Source organism: Cyprinus carpio, unplaced genomic scaffold (genome assembly GCF_018340385.1).
Source record: "Cyprinus carpio isolate SPL01 unplaced genomic scaffold, ASM1834038v1 S000006534, whole genome shotgun sequence".
Classification (NCBI taxonomy): Eukaryota; Metazoa; Chordata; class Actinopteri; order Cypriniformes; family Cyprinidae; genus Cyprinus; species Cyprinus carpio.
Window position 1 is genome coordinate 301,356 of NW_024879199.1, and position 19,368 is coordinate 320,723.

Consider the following 19,368-nt stretch of genomic DNA (forward strand, 5'->3'; position numbering starts at 1 on the left):
CATCACAAAACCCAGAAAACAACGCTGTAGTCCAAACAAGCTGTTCGTTGTAGTTCTTGAAAAGGGATTTTATTTAAAAAATGAAATATCTCCCTTTGGAGTGCACTTAGATATTTAAAACTCACAATATATTTTATGACCAAAAAAAAAAAACACAAAAAAAATAAAAAAAAAAAAAAAAAAAAGTGAAAAACTAAACTAAGTCTAAAGATGATAAAATGGAACCATCACACCCCTATACTGCGCAGTGATTTCAATAATTGAGAAACACTTTATTTAAACCAGATTAGTTTTGTAAGAAATAGATGTTTAATAACATGGGAAAGAACATTTTACTTGCAAAGTCTGTAAACAATTCACCACCATGATGCTTTATGACAAAATCCACAGAGCATTTCAAACAAGAAACAGAGAACATCTTGAACTTTACCACACCAAAACACACTCATGCGCAGTGGGAGGGTATAAATTAAAAAGGGAAATTGACATTCTATCCTCAACAGCATTGAGTGACACAATGACACTCCATTTAAAAACACATACAGAGACTGATTTAGAAAACATTTACTTGAAATCGAAATTTTGAGAACAACATAAAATATTATTTTCCTCTTTTTTTTTTCTACTAAATTTTCTTTTCCAATTCACCATGAGTAGCACAAAATAACCATACAGTATGTGACCACTCAACATGCAGCTGAAACAATCAAGTATTCCCATGCAGTGGAAGGGCTTCCAGGTGCACAGGTAGAAGAAAATGGCACACCATTCCCTCTGTTGTCAGGAACAGCCAACTGGAGCTCTCTGATCTTGGGCCTCTGGATCCCAGGACAGAACATCTTGTGCATGAATTCTCTTCAGTTGTTGCTCTAAAGATGAGACCTTGGACCTCAGGCTATGGTGAAGGAGGGGCCTTCAGGGAATTACAGGAACCTCCCTGACTTCCCCCTCCAGTACTGTGATACTGCAGAGAGTGCAGGAGAACAAAGAACTAGTCATCTTAGTTCACTCAAAACTTCATTAGCTATGCTTGCATTGCTTTGACATTACCGCATTGGACATGTACATTAAATTCACGGTTCACAGGTCAAGCAAAAAAAATAAATAAATAAATAAATAAATAAATAAATAAATAAATAAATAAATAAATAAATAAAGGTATGTACACATCATGCTAGAATTTAGTTTATTAATATGTGTGTGAGTTTTTTTTATTTTTTTATTTTATACATGTATATAATATATTAATAATCAAATAATAATTTGTAATAATTTATAAATTATGCTAATTTTTTAAAATTTGACATTTAAAGTAATGGTCCTAAAACAGGCCTTTTTATTTATTTGTTATGTTGTGCTGAAATATGTGATGAGAAAGTGGAAGGTTTTTTTTTTTTTTTAGGTGGGAGGGTAGAGTTAAAAATAAGTTGGCCTTTTAATGGGCAAAACTAAACAAAAACAGGATCTCACAGTACTCTTCACCTCAGCCTTCAAAACCATCTGCTGTGAGAGAAAATTATTTGTTATTGCTTCATGCAGTGCCACAAATGACAGAGCTATATATATAGTGGATGTTTGCTTTAAATAAAGTCTCTAGATAGTGAGTTTACAGAGAATTTCAGAGAAATTCTGACCTTTTTTAAGGTCAGCAATGTTTCAGTGTGCTTGATTCTTTTGTTTTCCCCATGTGAATCTGAATTCCTTCTCGAAAGAACAGAATAACAGATGAAGAGTGTCTTCGATAATTTAAGCATGATTTTTTTTCCCCCTGCATGACTACTATGACCTTGACTAGGGAAATGTTCCTTAACAATAGATCAGATTGCTTCAAACGACCAGAACATCCTAGCTATGTCTTTTGAGTGTGTGTTGCCTCTCTATTTCTTTTGTTTCTTTTAAATAGTAAAAAAAAAAAAAAAAAAAAAAAAAAAAAAAAAAAAACTTTTCTTAGACTTTTTGTCTCATAAAGTGTACATAATTTCCTACATTCAAGGTCACTGCTTAGTCCTATTTTTATGTATCCTAACAGGAGTAGAAGGGGAGTTTTTTTAAGCAAATTTCTTGAATTAATTGTATTCTGAAGCACAGTATATATATATATATATATATATATATATATATATATATATATATATATATATATATATATATATATTAGATATTTGAAAAAAATACTCTGATCAAAATTTGAGAACACTTGCACATTTTGTTCGGCATCAAACTAGGGAAGGACTGAAGCCAAAGTGTGTAAAGAAAGGTGGAGGGGAAAGTGTCATGAAATGGGGGATGTTTTCTTTAGCATGAGTTTGGGCCTTTTATGCAGCTACATGGTAGGGTGAATGCAAATTTTCATCAGAACCTCTTTCAACAACATGCAGTTCCTTCCCTGCAAGCATCTCCCAGTCAGCCTGCAATTTACATGCAAGACAATGCCCCCATCACACTGCAAACAGGTAAAGCAGTTCCTTGAAGCTAAGAATATTGAAATAATGAAATGGCCAGGCCAGAATCCTGATCTAAATCTCTGGAAAATCCTTGGTGACAAAGTTACAGCTAAGAAACCCACTACAGTTACTGAACTATGGAATCGACGGGAAGAAGAGTGGACCAAGATCACATCAGCACAGTCTTAGAAACTAGTGATGTCCCGTGGCCGCAGATGTCCTCAAGTCATTCAAAGCAAGGGCCTCTACAATTCCTGCTTTTATTCTGACAGTTATAACCCTCCAGTGGTTACTGTTCTCTAGTTTTGATCACTGTGCTACACACACACACACACAAAAAGGTTTTTGTTTAAATGCCTTGGATATTTTGTCAAGCGTTAATAGAACAGTGGTATACCTACAGCTAATATAATGAAGATTAACAATATTTAAAAAAACATAGTATTTATAGATTGTTCTCTAATTTTAATATCCACTGTATGTTTTCTGCATAAAAATAACTCTGAAGAAGTATTGTTGTAATCAGAGGCGTCAGAGGGGGACATGTGCCCCCTCAGATTTCTGAGCCAAGTGGATTTTGAATACGGCTTCCAAAAGACAAAAAAATTGCAGAATAACATTTTTTATATTTAATACAATCACACTGGTGTGATGAGATCGCTCAGTGCATCAAAGTATCAGCTGCTAAATTCAAATCTGTGTTCGCTGGCTGGCACTGAGCCGACAGACACATTTGTATGGCGCTGCATTACAACCAATCACACACGATTCTGTTGAGCCTATGAATGCAATGGCCAATCAGAGACGTTCAGATTAGTCATCGCTGAAATTTAGTGTTTTGTTCACTTGCTCGTGACTGAATTATCTGGTGAATTCTCTCATCAGAAATAACAATGTGCAGATGTGCATATGAATGTAAGATGTCTAATTAAAGTGTTATAATTAGTTTTTGACAGCAATTACCTGAGTATGTGAATTATGTTGTGAGTAATGACAAAAGTATTGAAGAAAAAAAATGATTTTGTTTTAATTGGCAAGACCAGCTGTTAGCAGTATGTTATCAACAGTAGTATGTTCTTCAAATTCCAAATTCAGCCATGAGGTACAATCATCATGTACAAAGGTTTAGTGGTAAGTTTAATTAATGTTTAAATAATTGTTGAAATGAGAGTCATTTTGTAAACATCCTATAATAATTGCAAACAGGAATACAGACAATGAAAGAGAACATCCATACAGCACATGCTGGGGCTCTAAATAGACATCTACTGTCCTACCGACACAAAACAAGAGGGATTCAAACAGAATATCAAACAAATCATTGTTTTCATCTCTTTTTAAACTTAAATGGCATATTTGAGACAGTAAGTTTTATGCCTGATGAATAAGGCCTGCTGCCCTTTAGCAAATACTACATTTGACCTGAATTATCTTTTGAATGAGAGAGTAAGTGTGGTCTTACCTCAATGAGAGGGTGCCAATGAGCAATGGGTTTGCGTGGATATGTCAACATTTCATTCCAATGTTCTCTGCCCAAACCCTCAGCATCATTACCTACTCGGCACACGCCAATGACCTCATTGTGACCTACACTGTGTAAAGAGACAGAAAAATACTGTTTACTTTGAAAGACTACGTTTTGCAATCTTATACTTTATACTTTTTGCAGAACTTTTATAAGGTTCACATATTTTATCAATTCATCAAGATCATTCAATCAGACATGTGTGTATACTTTTGTGTTAATAATTTTGGATTAATATTAATATTATTAAACTTCTGAATTAATAATAATAATAAATCAGTTTAAGCAACATTTCCCATCTCCCAGTTCTTGTTTTTTATTTTTATTTTTATTTCAAAAAGCATGTTCACAATAATGAACATACAGTGAAGTACAGACTTAAAGTCCACAAGCATAAAGTAAATTTTAGGATGTGTTTGCTTTGCCTGGTCCATGTCCATTTTTAACATCCAAATATTAAACAACCAAAACAATGCTACACTTACAGATAAACAAAAGAATACAAACAGGATTACATGAGAATGCACAAAACTTATGATTAAAGGCAGCAAAAGTTATAATGATAACAATAACATCATCCACACCAGCAGATTAAAACATTGTTTAATAATTATCCATATGAATAATTGTCAGTTAAATATTTTTTAAATAAATGTAAAATAATAAAATAAAATAAAATAAAAATAATGTCATGTCCCATAGACTTCCACTGTAAGTGCCTTCTGTAAATGTGATCTATGTTTGAGAGATGTTTAGAAGGATGAGTCAAAATTCATGTCTGTGGTAATCAACAGACGCTGTGCACAGAGCTTAACTTGTTTTGAAACTGGAACCTTGTTTAAAAATCAGAAAGAATGCACAAAAGAAAAAAAAAAATCAACAAAGCAATCATCTATAACTTCAAATGATTCTTTTGTAGCATGTGTCTATAATGGACAGAAAGGACACAACATTTGTGAGACTCTCACCGGTCATAGTCCATAACAGCTACGAGAAGGCTGATTTGGTCAATGTTTTCTGGAGGGACATCAAACACTATGGCCTCATTGTACACTGGGTTTAATGTGTTTCTCTTGGTGGAGGTTTTTCTTTTTTTCAGTCTCCGTCCATCACACATCAGAGAAACTTTCACATAAGGATCTAGGAAATGAGTCCAAGTGGATAGCAAAAATAAGTAATCTTATCATAGTAAGAATATTAACATAATATATCTTAATTTACATTTAACACCATGACCTTTTATCTGCAGTTCCTTTTGAACACAAATCCAAAGATACACATAAATTGAAAAGTTATTTTAATGTCTGGAAATACATTCAAAGCTACAACTCTGACCATGTTATATTACTATAAAAGGGAATCAGCTGTGAAAAGTGAGATTTTTTTTTCAAGTTCTAGTTTAGTTTTTCAAGTATTGCACTGTGGGGTGGTTAAATATTATTTTTTTCCTCACAAGTTTAAATCTTTATCTATAAGCCTCTTACATGTCATACCGTAAGTTGCAAATCCCCTAAAGCTATTCTGTTAAAGAGAAAAAAAAGATAATACGTCATTTCAAAATGTGTAAATACAGGTGTATTAATGAAATCTGAATCTGCTCATACCTGAAGCTCCAGTGATGTCCATGGCCTTCAGATTCCGTGCTTTGATCATGGTGATGGTCAGTCGTCCAGCAGTAGGTAGGTAGCATAGAGAAAACATCAGATCCCCCAGATCCACATTATCCTGGCAACAGAAACAAGATTTATTTACTCCAATTTGCTATTCTACTTGTACAGTAAATACCTCCATTCAAATTAATGACATTTTGATTCAGTTATTTATTCATACATTTGTTCATGTATTCATTCTTTCATTGAAAATCGTGCAGAACATTTTAAATATAGATTGCATGGAGTTCACAGAGGAACAAGATGCCACCTTCTCATGAATTAATTCCTGGCACTTTGCATCATATCAGAACAACACTAACGTCAGCAGCATTTAAAAGTAACAGCCATGTTATCACTTTCTCTCAAAATAACTCAGCCGAGAATGTGAGATGAGCTTTTCTAACACCTATTCATTTGAACTTCACAATGATGGCTTACATCCAGTCTGCTGAAAAAGGAGGATCTAACTGATGAGATTCTTCTACACCTAACCATCAGCTACTGCAATATGAACTTCACGGATACGGTTTAGAATGACATAACCCAGAAATGGCAGAAAAAAAAAATGTTTTTTTTTTTTTTTTTTCTCTCCAAAATGTGTTAGTATTCTTGCTGTGGTGATTTATTGTGAATGTTAAAAATTATGTTTTATTTCTGTGTGCCATTTAGGAGCAATAACAGACCACAGTGTAATAGACCACTGTAAGAAAGAATAAATAAATAAATAATCCCACAATCAAACAATGTCTCAGCAGTTTGCATGAGCCGTTATAGAGCAAACAAGCAGAAAACAGAAAATTTGTACAGACTATGTAATCAGAATTGCAATCAGAAGTACAGGTTATTTAATACAAAACACATAACACACTTTGCTTATAACATATTTCTTTCTATAATAGGTTGCTTGCTACTAAGTGCCTCTATGGAAGTCTGTTTCAAACTGATTTTTCCTCAAATGCCCTAACTGTAGCAGTCTCTTAACTATTGATTTTAAAACAGAGGGTATCCAAAGATGAGACAAGCTTTTGTCTGATTCCATATTCTTTTTATAATGGCATTTACATATCATGTCTTAATAGTCAGCATACAAGGTGCAAAAAAGTAAAAAATAAATAAATAAAATAAATTCCAAAAACCAAGATATTGTGGCAGTGAGATATTATGAGTTCATATCTGACACTCCACTGTATGCCTGGGGCTCATGCTGAAGATAGCCATGGGTCGTGCTGGTTGTGACAGTAAAAGGTCATTCTAGTGCTGTGATATCTGTGATCTAGTTTCATAGAGGATCTGAAAAGCTAGTGGCCATGCCATTTAGAAAGGGTAAATAAATACTCAACAGCAACTGCTGCTCTTTTATTCTGATATTTCATAAATATATTGCCTGATTTACTAAAGATGTTAACAGGTATGGTTCAATGCAGTAAGATCTACATTTGATGTGTAGTGAGAAAAAAAAAACTGGAAGTGTTATAAGAAGATCCATCTGGATAAATTAGCCACTTTCACGCAAAGCATCTCCATCATTTACTAGTAAATGAGAGTCATGTTATTAGAGTTGGGCCAGATTTACAAAGCAGGGCAAATTAGCATGAAACTGCAGTTCCATAAAAGTAACAATGGGAGTAGAAAGTTCTGCTGTTGATCTACTGACAGAGTGTAAATAAACGAACACAGATGCAGCCAGATCATTTTCATAATGACCAACACAATCTACCAAGAGCAGAGCAAATTAGCATAAGGTCGCCTCATTTGTAAAACATGCATATGCACAGATTTGATCTTAGAGTGCGTGTATGCTAAAATCCACACCAATGTTCAGATTTATATGGTCTTTGACTTGGAAATAGTATTTGACATGGAAAAGTGCTTAGCGCTATGTCAGGGTTTAAGCAGACATACACACTTTTTGGTGTCCGAGTACTGCAGGTATTTAAGCTATTCTTGCCACACACCATTCTCAAGTAAAGGATTTAGACATTGACTGGTGCTCTAATATATGTAGATAAAAAATTTTTTGGTATTTAAATTCATTCTCTTAATCACATGCACAAACATTTGAGAAATGATTGTAAGATCAAATGTAGCACAGTTTCCGTGCAATATTTTATAAATGAGGCCCCAGGTACAGGTGATCTACTAACAACACAGGTGCAGAATGGGTTAAGGCGCAAATACTAGTAAACTGACTTTGCATAATAAATTTAAATACTCTCTTCCCATAGAGGACAGAGGATTCCTCAAAATTTTTACATCTGATGTTGTTCTTCTACAAAATATTTGTACAAAAACTGTGTATGAAAACTGATGGGATCACACTGAATAATAATAACACATTATACCTATGTTTATAATGTAAACTGTGTAATTTCTTATCAACTGATTTTCCATAACATGTCTCTTCTCACATAAAATAATTTCTGGTCAAAACAACATTTCATGTACAAACATTTATGTATTTGGTAAGCAGTCAAATAACAAGCTGGATAAAGTACAGCTAGACCCTCATTATCGCAAAATAAACACCTTCATGATGATACCAGACAATTGTCTATTTTGTGATAATGACCGACTGACCACTTTTATTCACAGTTTACAAGTAACTAAGAACTTTTATTTCTTTAGTCCTCATTTTTTACCCCCAAAAGCAGATAATCATAATTTATATTTCCACTGCATGAGAAACTGCAATAATTCAAGCTGGTCTTCTGTCTAGTGGGCACTGAGCTATACTGTATGCTTGAATGAGGAATGAGAATAACCTCTCATTTTCTCTAGCATTCTGCATTTTGTATTGGTGATTGTTATGACAGATCAGGGTAGATCTGTCTCGTCAGCTTGAGTTGAGTCTTAAATTAGCTCTAGTTATTCTTTTTGAATTAAAAAAAAAAAAAAAAAAAAAACGGGTTTGAACATTAAACCACGTACTGTGTGCTGTTAATTTCAGAAAGTCACCAGTGGTTTTATTTAGAAATGCCTCTCAGAGTCAGTTCATTGCTTATTCACTGTAAAAACTGCTCTGTTTACTAGACTCCAGATTGGTATTGCTGAGACGTCTGGCAGAACAGAGTGGGTTTGGATGAATCAGGGTTTGGCCTACAATGGTGGATTCTTTCTGAAGCTGAATTCATTGTACACTTACAGAAATTAAAAAGCTTACTGTTTACCAGAACTTGTGAAAAAAAGTAGTCCAATTAGGGTTCAGTATTCAATATTTCATTGTATTAATAATATATTCAAAAAGCTAAAACAGGAGAGGTGTTTATTTTCTTATCAGCCTGCTATGACCAATAGACAGTTATGCTCTATACATATTTCACATAGCTGCCATTCCACATGATTTAGCTGTGGCTATTCAAATGTGTTTGACCATGTGAACTGATGCAGGTATGTGATTTGTTGTGTGAAGGTACAAATGCATAGATGTGTTCTGAAATGGCTGCAGGTGCATAAAACAAATTATTTGCAATGGTCTTTTGGAACAGAAGATTCTGATGAATTAGTTCCTCATAATTATTGAAGTTTGAAATACACCAATATGCCATGTCAGCTTTAAAACAAACATTAAAGCACAAAAAAAAAAAAAAAAAAAAATCTGAGAAAGGTAAATGGGACACATTTCAGCTTCACAAGATTCTCAGTGATGTGTGACAGTGTGTTTAAAATAACAGCTACACAGGGAGGAGGCATCTAGTTGGTCTGACCCAGTACAGACATTCATTTCTAAATGGAGAATGCAAACCACTGATCACACAAAGGCGCAAACAGAAGCAATCATCTTTGCCAATTCAAAAGCCATTTTCCTAACACTTCCAGTGCCATTTTCCTCATGGAGTGATACCTCATACTCAAAGGAGTGATCTTAGAGGAGTATGTAGATATAATGAAGAAGTGAGAAAATTTATGAAAAAAGTCAGTAAATGCAAAAAGAAAAAAGTTAGAGAGTTTAAGTAGGGGATATTATAAAATGAAACTGTGTTGATATGAATGAAAAATGCTGCACAAATGTGTTTCCAAAGATGTCTGCCAAGTAAGCTGACCTGCCTTGAAAGGGACTTTGGTTCAGTTCATGAAAACCTCTCCTAATAAACTGATGATCTAAGTCAAGTGTTAAAAAAAAAAAAAAAGGTAGGCATACAAAATGTCTAGTAATGTGGGTCCCTGGGATCAAAATTAAAAAGCAAAGTAATGATAAAATCTATTTTGACTTTTTTCTTAAATTTTCTAAGCTCAGAGGTTCCCCAGGAATGCAATGGAGAACCACTGCTCTAGTTATTCAATGAGTAATATATCTAAACTGTCTTCTCTCCAACTAAGTATTAATAATAATATTAAATCAATCAATCAATCAATCATACAAATAAGGGTGAATTTCAGAGGGTGGCCGGAAAACTGGCCACATGTTTAAGGTCCCAAAAGTTACATTTACAAAGTTCATCTTAGTAGTTCACCGTGAGGCATAAAAAAAGTAGTTATTTATTAGCTCACAACTGCATTTAAATGTATACTATTACTTACTAAATCATTAATCAGAGTATCTAATTTTGTGTTACTCATTTGATCCTGTGTAGGTATTCATTAATGACGGAACATTATTCTAAAATGAAATGCAAAAAAACTCACAAACTACTTGTTTAACTCACAATTCAATATTGTATTTCAAATTATATATTTTTTTATTTATTTGTTTATTTTTCTGGTTGGTCCAGACAATGTGTTTGTGCAGTGTGCAGAAAATGCTGCACAAATTCTGACAGTATTAACCATTTTATGGTTGTTTCTATGGTCTCTGGAGCTTTCAAACAGCAGCTGCAGCTACACTGTCCTCTAACAGCAAGAACTACTGTAAAGACCAGGCAGCAACAGTGACTGACTGGCTCTTTTATTTAGAAGGTGGGATTTACTTCCCCAGAGCTGTCATACTGGGCATTCCAATTTTACCCATTAATTGTAATACCAGTGGTTTGTCTCAGTGAACTGTGGGTTAGATAAGACATGCTAAATATGCAGTGCTGTGGATTTAAAACCACTGCCTTTTTATTACATGGTCGTCTAAAACTGATTTACTACATACTGTTGTTATGTTATTTTCATGTCTCCTGTATCATGCCATACTCTTTCTATAAAAAAAATCTAACTACATGAGACCTGGGTTACATATATATATATATATATATATATATAAAACACCAGCAAATTGAGAAAACAACTTCATCAATTTGACAACACATGCGATGCAAATGCTCATAACACAACCGAATTACGAAATGTGATGCAAATATATATATAAACAAACACCTGCAAATTAAGAAAACAACTTCATCATTTTGATAACACACACACTATAAATGCTCACAACATAACCAAATAAAGAAACGCGATGTAAATAGAAAAAAAACACCTGCAAATTAAGAAAACAACGTCATCATTTTGACAACACACGCTGCAAATGTTCACAACACAACCAAATAAAGAAATGCGATGCAAATAGGAAAAACACCCGAAAATTAAGAAAACAACTTCATCAATTTGACAACACACGTGCTACAAATGCACACAAGACAAAAAGAATCAACAAAAAAAAACCACAAAAAAAAAACAACAACAAAAAAAAACACCTGCAAATTAAGAAAACAACTTAATTTGACAACACACGCACTGCATATACTCACAACACAACCAAACAAAGAAACATGCTGCATTCTTTATTTGGTTGTGTTGTGAGCATTTGCAGTGCATTTCTTTATTTGTTAGTGTTGTGAGCATTTGCAGCACCTGCTGTCAAACAGATGAAGTCTCTAAATTTACTGTTGCTCTGTGAAATCTTAGGGCAGAATTCCATTTATTTTAATAGGAATCTGTCCGATTGGGAGTTTCACATGAAGTGTGAAAAAGTCTCTCCATGATTTTGCTTGTATTTAAGTTGGTCAATCAAATCCACTGTGCTGACCAACAGAAAGCTGCTTGGTTTGAGCAGTAAGCAGTCATGCATTGCTACAGTATCAACACTGGAAAATGGATCATTGACTGCACCTTAATGGTGTGTCTGAATAATGAGTACAGGATATTTTTATGCAATGCACTACAATCAAGCAAAATGCTTCAATTTGTGCGTGCGTGAAGCAGATGATTTTGTAGATTCACAATTAAATTTGAATTACAGCGTTACAAATAAACATAATATGCATTTTATTGTTATTATTATTATTATTATTATTATTATTATTATTATTATTTTAAACATTTCCTGACCAAAGAGCTTTGTTTTGATGAATAACAAAATATTTTGACAGTGCCACAGAGCCACAGTGTTTGCAATTTTTTAAAAAGGGTAATAAATATCTATAGTCACTGAATCTCTCAACTGACTCTCAAATGTTTTGAGATCTATTTTCGTTAATCTCGAAGAGTATACCAAACAACAGAAGCATGAAAAATACTCACCGAAGACACATACTGGATATCCCTGCAGAGTTTTGTCTCCCTGGGAAAGTCCACTAGATCCAGAAAATTGTCAACCACCACCTGCCCAATAATATCGTGGCGTGAAAAACGATCGAAATCGTAGACGCTGAAGTGCAACTTCCTTGTGGGCAGGTCAGCATATGCCACAGGAAAGAGGAAGACCTCATCAAACACAGGATTTAAAGTCTTACGATGCACCTTGGTCTGGTGCTTGGTTTTGCGGTCTGGGAGAAGGTAGATTTTTACATATGGGTCAGATGTTCCAGAAAAGTCCTTGGCAGGGAGGTCTTGAGCTCGGTGGATCTTGACAATGAGCTGTTCCAGGTCACAGTCATATTTAAGAATAAAGTGGAGGCGTCCACAGCTGCCCACACAACTGCTTCGGTTGTCCTCGCCATCTAGGGATCGTTGTTTGTAGAGTTCTGGTTTTAGCTGGCCCAGACTCATGCCAGTCAGAGAGTCCTGCCTCTGAAACTGGGTTACTGTGAAGTCAGGGTTGGACTGGTTCATCTGACGTCGAATTGAACTTTGCCTGTTGACATATCGTTGGAGTTAAAAACAATAATACTGGATACGACGGGCCTTTGATACATCATCATAAAAAAATCAATATCAATAGTCAGTCTGACAAATAAAGATGCAAACTACTGCCATTTTTGACAGCTATGTGTTGATTGTTAACTGATTTGGTCAAAGAAGTTTTGAGTGAAAATTGCCAAATTAGTTATACAGAAACAAAATAATACATTGACAGATCAGAAACCAGAACTGAAATTGGTTTTATAATAAGTGTCATTTTACCAAAGTAAAAAGAATTATCCATTGAACTACCCCTTTAATTTGTTTACAAGATGGCAAAAGCAATATCATAAAATACAAAAATATTTAGGAACTAGTTACAATTTTGTAATATTGAAAATTAGACAAATTCTTCTTCTTTTAAGTAACAACTGTAGGCTGTTTCAAAAGACTGAATATATTCTTTCAGGAAATTTCTTGACATTTTATGCTGTAATTTTAAAATGTGTAGGAAAACTTAAAATTGTCCAACTTTAAAATGAACACTGCATCTTTATGAGGTCAGTGTCATCTACTGTAGAGACATTTAGTGATAAACTCTGATTGATTGGACACCAAATTGACCTCTCAGCCAGTACAATTTTTGAGAGACTGACATTTCACCAGAATCCATTAAAGTAATTATAGAAGGTTAACTTACCTGACAAAGGTTGAGGAGGGATCTGTGATTTGCCTCTGCATGCGTGTGTTGCCATGGACACCATTCTCTTGAGTCTTAGACTCAACCTCCAGCGGAATATCAGGTGAAGTGTGGCTTATTTTGAGGGCTGCCTCAGGCACTGGCACTGCAGGAGGAGATCCCGGAACTGCCGGAGAGACCGGAGTGGGCGGCACCGTAGTCTCTTTTACCACTGAACTTCTGGCATTATTCCGGCGGTCGAGGGTGGCGTCCACCTCGGTATAGATGGGCTGGGGTTGAAGGGGTGGAGGAGGAGGATGAGGGGGGTCTGGATGTCCCTCCTTGGTGCCTGGAGAGAGGCCTCGCTCGCGCCATGGAATCCAGCACAATTTCCATGAAACGAAAAGAGAGACGCCAAACAGGGCCAAGCCACAAGCGGTCACCACCAAAGACAGCAGGCTAATGGATATATCTAAGAAGAAATGATTAAGTTCATACAAACAGAGGGTGAGACAAAAATGTAGGCTACATAAGTACATAAGTTCATTTCACAAGAAAGTTCTCTGGACCACAATATACGGGATCATTAAACTGCTGGTGGGAGCACAAGCTGTTCAGGTCCAAATAGGACTATTTTAATCAGTTCTGTACAAATTCTTCAGACTGAATGAATATTTGGCTGTCCCTTTTTTCAAGAATGTATTTGGTTGTAGAATGCAGTTGTCACTGTTATAAATACGTAGTACACAATTGAACAGGCATATTTCGCTGCAGTGTCTAAATGGCAAATTGCATCAAAAATGTAAAAATGCCTTAGAAGTAATCAATATATAATCCATATTATGTTTGGAGAGTCAATATTTTAGCAAATAAAACTGTAAGTAATATCACAGCACATTCACACAGTTGGTGTTGCATTTCAGTCTATCTATATGATTCCTTGAACATCCAGCTCATAGATTCAGACTTCACAAGCAGTCTATGAATCAAAGATATCAAAAATAACCTATTAAAGATAAATGTTCATTGGAAAAGGGACTTTAAAATCAAAGGCAGTTTGAGAAGCAGATCTTAGGAGCAACACTGCATTCACAAAAACAAGATCTCGTGATTGTATTTATTTGTTTATTTATTTAAATAATTTTTCATTAATTAATGTATTTATTTTATCATATACAAAAGTCAACAGCCTTAAAACTACAATGAAAGAACCTGCAAATATTTTACAAAACATTTCATCACAAGAATGGTAATTTCACTCCTTCCATTCACAGCCATTAGGTTTAAAGATGTTTGAGCAGCCACTCAGAAATCAAAGGCTCATTTAATGGTCTTGAAGTAAGAGGGTAAAGCTTCAGACTGATGTAATTTACTACCTTTTACTCAAATCTCTCATATAGACACTATAGTAGTATCTTCTTTTAAACATTTGGCACCTGCCTTACTTTGATAACCAATTCCTTTCAGTTTGTACAGTTTTCTGTTCCAATTTCCAGATAATGCTTACCTAGCTTTCTTCATTAATATAGCCCCTATTGAGCACATTGTATTCCCTAGACATCAACAGCTGCTTGAAACATTGGGTATTGTCACTGTGATGATTGGCCCTAACCACTAGCGACTCTAATGAAATCCCTTAACTTTAATTAAAATCAGGAACTTAAGTTAATTAAGAGTAAGCAGTAAAAAGGTAGCCCTCACACAGTTCACTCAAAGCAGGTGACATTTAATTAGAATGGACAAAACTGGTTTAATTGAGCTGTAGCCAAAAGTTGGCCATGGTGAGCTGGGACCACCCATTGAACATGCAAGCCCCCTTAATAATTTACCCAGAAAATGCAGGGATGTCAGTCAGCCCAAAGGTTTTTTGTTGTTGTTGTTGTTGTTGTTGTTGTTTTCTCTAGGCTCATACCCAAGTCCTTTATGGTTTTGTTTTTCCACCCCACTTTAATGAGAGTAGAGTTCACAATGCCTTGACACAATTACAAAAAAATATATAATAAAAGACTGAAGTAGTTTAAGTCTTTGGTTCTTTTAATTGTGATGATTTTAGCTCACATTTAACAAAAACCCACCAAATCACTATCTCAAAAAATTTGAATATGGTGACATGCCAATCAGCTAATCAACTCTAAACACCTGCAAAGAGCCTTCAAAATGGTCTCTCAGTTTTTTTCACTAGACTACACAATAATGGGGAAGACTGCTGATCTGACAGTTGTCCAGAAGACAATCATAGACACCCTTCAAAAGGAGGGTAAGCCACAAACATTTATTGCCAAAGAAGCCAGTTGTTGACAGAGTGCTGTATCCAAGCATTTTAACGGAAATTGAGTGGACGGAAAAGGTGTGGAAGAAAAAGATGCACAACCAACCAAGAGAACCGCAGCCTTATGAATATTGTCAAGCAAAATCGTTTCAAGAATTTGAGTGAACTTCACAAGGAATGGACCAAGGCTGGGGTCAAGGCATACAGATGTGTCAAGGAATTTGGCCACAGTTGTCGTATTCCTCTTGTTAAGCCACTTCCTGAACCACAGACAACATCAGACGCGTCTTACCTGGGCTAAGGAGAAGAAGAACTGGACTGTTGCCCAGTGGTCCAAAGTCCTCTTTTCAGATGAGAGCAAGTTTTGTATTTCATTTGGAAACCAAGGTCCTAGATTCTGGAGAAAGGGTGGAGAAGCTCATAGCCCAAGTTGCTTGAAGTCCAGTGTTAAGTTTCCACAGTCTGTGATGATTTGGGGCGCAATGTCATCTGCTAGTGTTGATCCATTGTGTTTTTTGAAAACCAAAGTCACTGCACCCGTTTACCAAGACATTTTGGAGCACTTCATGCTTTCTTATGCTGACCAGCTTTTTGAAGATGCTGATTTCATTTTCCAGCAGGATTTGGCACCTGCCCACACTGCCAAAAGAACCAAAAGTTGGTTAAATTACAATGGTGTTGGTGTCCTTGACTGGCCAGCAAACTCGCCAGACCAGAACCCCATAGAGAATCTATGGGTTATTGTCAAGAGGAAAATGAGAAACAAGAGACTAAAAAATGCAAATGAGCTGAAGGCCACTGTCAAAGAAACCTGGGCTTCCATACCACCTCAGCAGTGCCACAAACTGATCACCTCCATGCCACACAGAATTGAGGCAGTAATTAAAGCAAAAGGAGCCCCTACCAAGTATTGAGAACATGTACAGTAAACGAACATACTTTCCAGAAGGCCAACAATTCACAAATATATATATATATATATATATATATATATATATATATATATATATATATATATATATATATATATATATATATATATATTATTATTATTATTATTATTATTTATTTTTTTAATTGGTCTTTTGAAGTATTCTTATTTGTGGAGATAGTGAATTGGTGAGTTTTTGTTAAATGTGAACCAAAATCATCACAATTAAAAGAACCAAAGACTTAAACTGCAGTCTGTGTGCATTGAATTTACTTAATACACGAGTTTCACAATTTAAGTTGAATTACTGAAATAAATGAACTTTTCCACGACATTCTAATTTATTGAGATGCATCTGTAGATAGCTTTTGTCATAAGACAAAATGCACACTAGAGAATAGGACAGAAACACACACAAACACACACACACACCGGGGAAAATATTTATTTGATCCCCTGCTGATTTTGTGAGTTGCCCACTTACAAAGAAATAAAGAGTCCGTAATTTTTAAGGTAGGTTTAGTTTTAATGGCTAGAGACAGGAATACCAACCAAAAATCCAGAAAAAAAAAGAAAGAAAAAACCTTATGAAGGTTAGAGATTGATTTGCATTTCAGTGAGGGAAATAAGTATTCGATCCCCTACCAACCAGCAAGAATTGACCTATCGGTAAGCCTCGTCCCCCTTAGTTATTGTTGCTCCCTCGGACAAACATACGGAGCTGCTCACTGTCTCACAATGACAACTGTCAGTGTGAAAACCTTGCCCCATGATGTTTTTTCCATAATTTTGGACACGGAAGGGCCACCATTGTCAGGATACATAGGTGAATCTGTGGCAAAGTTGGTAGCGTTCACCCGATGCATTGGAGGTAAGCAGGTGAGTATCCGCGATGCAATACGTTGTATCATAGTGGACAAAGGTCATTAAGACTTGGTCTTTTTCCCTCACAGGAACAGACAGCTTGGATGGAAACAGAGTCTGAAGATACACAGGAGCTGGGAGATCAGACCACGGATCATATAGCGGATCTGGAAGAATATCAACAGAGACACAGAATTTAACAATCTTCAGATAAGTATACTTCTCTCCGCGAACTTGGAATGGGGTATGAATATAAGCAGGTAAGTGGTCTGTCCTATTCGAGGCTTGACGTTGGAGTGCTGTTGTGAGATGGGTTTTATGTGCTGGAAAGTGACGGTGCTGATTGGGAACAGGTGCTGATCAATACTCAGGTGAGTGTGAATGCTGACTGGTGGATGGGACCGAGCTTGATTGGTCCCTAACATTACACCCCCAATCCAGGGTCCGTGCCAATGGACCAAGGACCCCAACGTCGTGGGGGTCTGCCTCGGGGCCGTGGAGCCGGTCTTTGAGGGTGTTGTTTGCGAAACTCATTCAGTAGATTCGGATCAAGGATATCATTTCGAAATACCCAACACCTCTCTTCTGGTCCGTAATCCTCCCAATCCACTAGGTATTCGAGGCGACCACACTGACGTCGGGAGTCCAATATCTCCTTAACCGCATAGATGGGATCGGCTTCAATGGGCGGTAGGAGGGGGGGTTGTTGTCAGAGACCGGATCTGTGGAGGGAACAGGCACAGGTGAGTAGTGTGGTTTCAAGAGAGAGACATAGAATGTGGGGTGTATCCGATACTGGGCAGGGAGTTGGAGCTTGTAGGTGACTGGGTTGATTTGTTCTAGTATAGGAAACGGCCCGATATGTCTTTGGCTCAGTTTTTTACAGGGTTGACGTAGGCGAATGTCTCTTGTTGACAGCCATACCAGTTGACCAGGCTGGTAGTTTGGATTCTGTTGTCTGTGGACATCTACAAACCGTCTTTGCCGATTCCTGGCTTGTTGAAGGTGTTGGTGGGCTTGGTTCCAAACCTCTTCACTTTGCTAACAGCATTGATTTACTGCAGGTACTTCTGAAGGCTCTCCTGACTATGGAAGTAACGTGGGTTGGAAACCCAGAATGCATTGGAATGGTGTGAGGTTAGTGGATACTTGACGGAGGGAATTTTGGGCATATTCTGCCCAAATCAGATATCTGCTCCATATGCTTTGGTTGTTATGGCAGAATGTACGTAAGAAACCACTGACGTCTTGGATTTTGCGCTCCGTCTGCCCAATCGTTTGTGGATGGTACCCGGATGTCAGACTCACTGTTATATTCAGGAGGGAGAAGAAAGTTCGCCAAACCCTAGAGATGAACTGCGGTCCTCTATCAGACATAATGTCCTCCGGGATTCCAAAGTTTCAGAATACGTGCTCGAATAGTAATTCCGCAGTTTTAAAGGCTGTGGGGAGACCCTTGAGGGGAATTAGTTTACAGGCTTTAGAGAACCTATCGATGGCAACGAGAATACATGTATTCCCTTCAGAGGGTGGTAGATCAGTGACGAAATCTACTCCAAAGTGGGACCAGGGACGTTGTGGAATGGGTAGTGGTAACAGCTTCCCTGAGAGTAAGTGTCGAGGAACCTTGGTCATGGCGCAGAGTTGGCAACCTTGGATGAATTCTTTAACCTCTTGGTGCATACCTGGCCACCAATACTTCTGTTGGATCGCTGTGCAGGTCTTAGTAGTCCCGGGATGGCCAGTCCCTACTGAGGAATGAGCAGAGGAGATCAAAGCTATGCGGAAAGCTTCGGGAACATAAGTCTTGCCCGGAGGGCATTCAGGAGGGGTAGGTAGACCTTTTGATGCTTCCTGGAGCTGATCGTTTAGGTCCCATTGAATGGAATTGACGAATATCTTGGCAGGAAGAATGGTTTCAGGTTCGCCTGTAACTTCTTCTGGGGAATGGATACGTGACAAGGCATCCGCTCTAGTGTTTCTTGACCCGGGACGATAAGAGATCATGAAATGGAAGCGG

The 19,368-nt window shown here is 36.6% G+C and overlaps 1 protein-coding gene across 1 annotated transcript in view; it reads right to left on the reverse strand.

Moving 5' to 3' along the window:
- Window positions 1–302: 302 nt before the first annotated feature.
- LOC109109081 (synaptotagmin-9-like) overlaps window positions 303–19,368 on the reverse strand; it is a 30,688-nt gene continuing 11,622 nt past the window's right edge. Inside the window, exons 2-7 of the mRNA XM_042754508.1 lie at window positions 13,306–13,756; window positions 12,066–12,618; window positions 5,574–5,694; window positions 4,938–5,109; window positions 3,907–4,036; window positions 303–964 (exon numbers count right to left, since the gene is read on the reverse strand). Of these exons, the coding sequence (XP_042610442.1) occupies window positions 896–964; window positions 3,907–4,036; window positions 4,938–5,109; window positions 5,574–5,694; window positions 12,066–12,618; window positions 13,306–13,756 (1,496 nt within the window). The 3' untranslated portion in view covers window positions 303–895. The remainder of the gene's footprint in view (window positions 965–3,906; window positions 4,037–4,937; window positions 5,110–5,573; window positions 5,695–12,065; window positions 12,619–13,305; window positions 13,757–19,368) is intronic.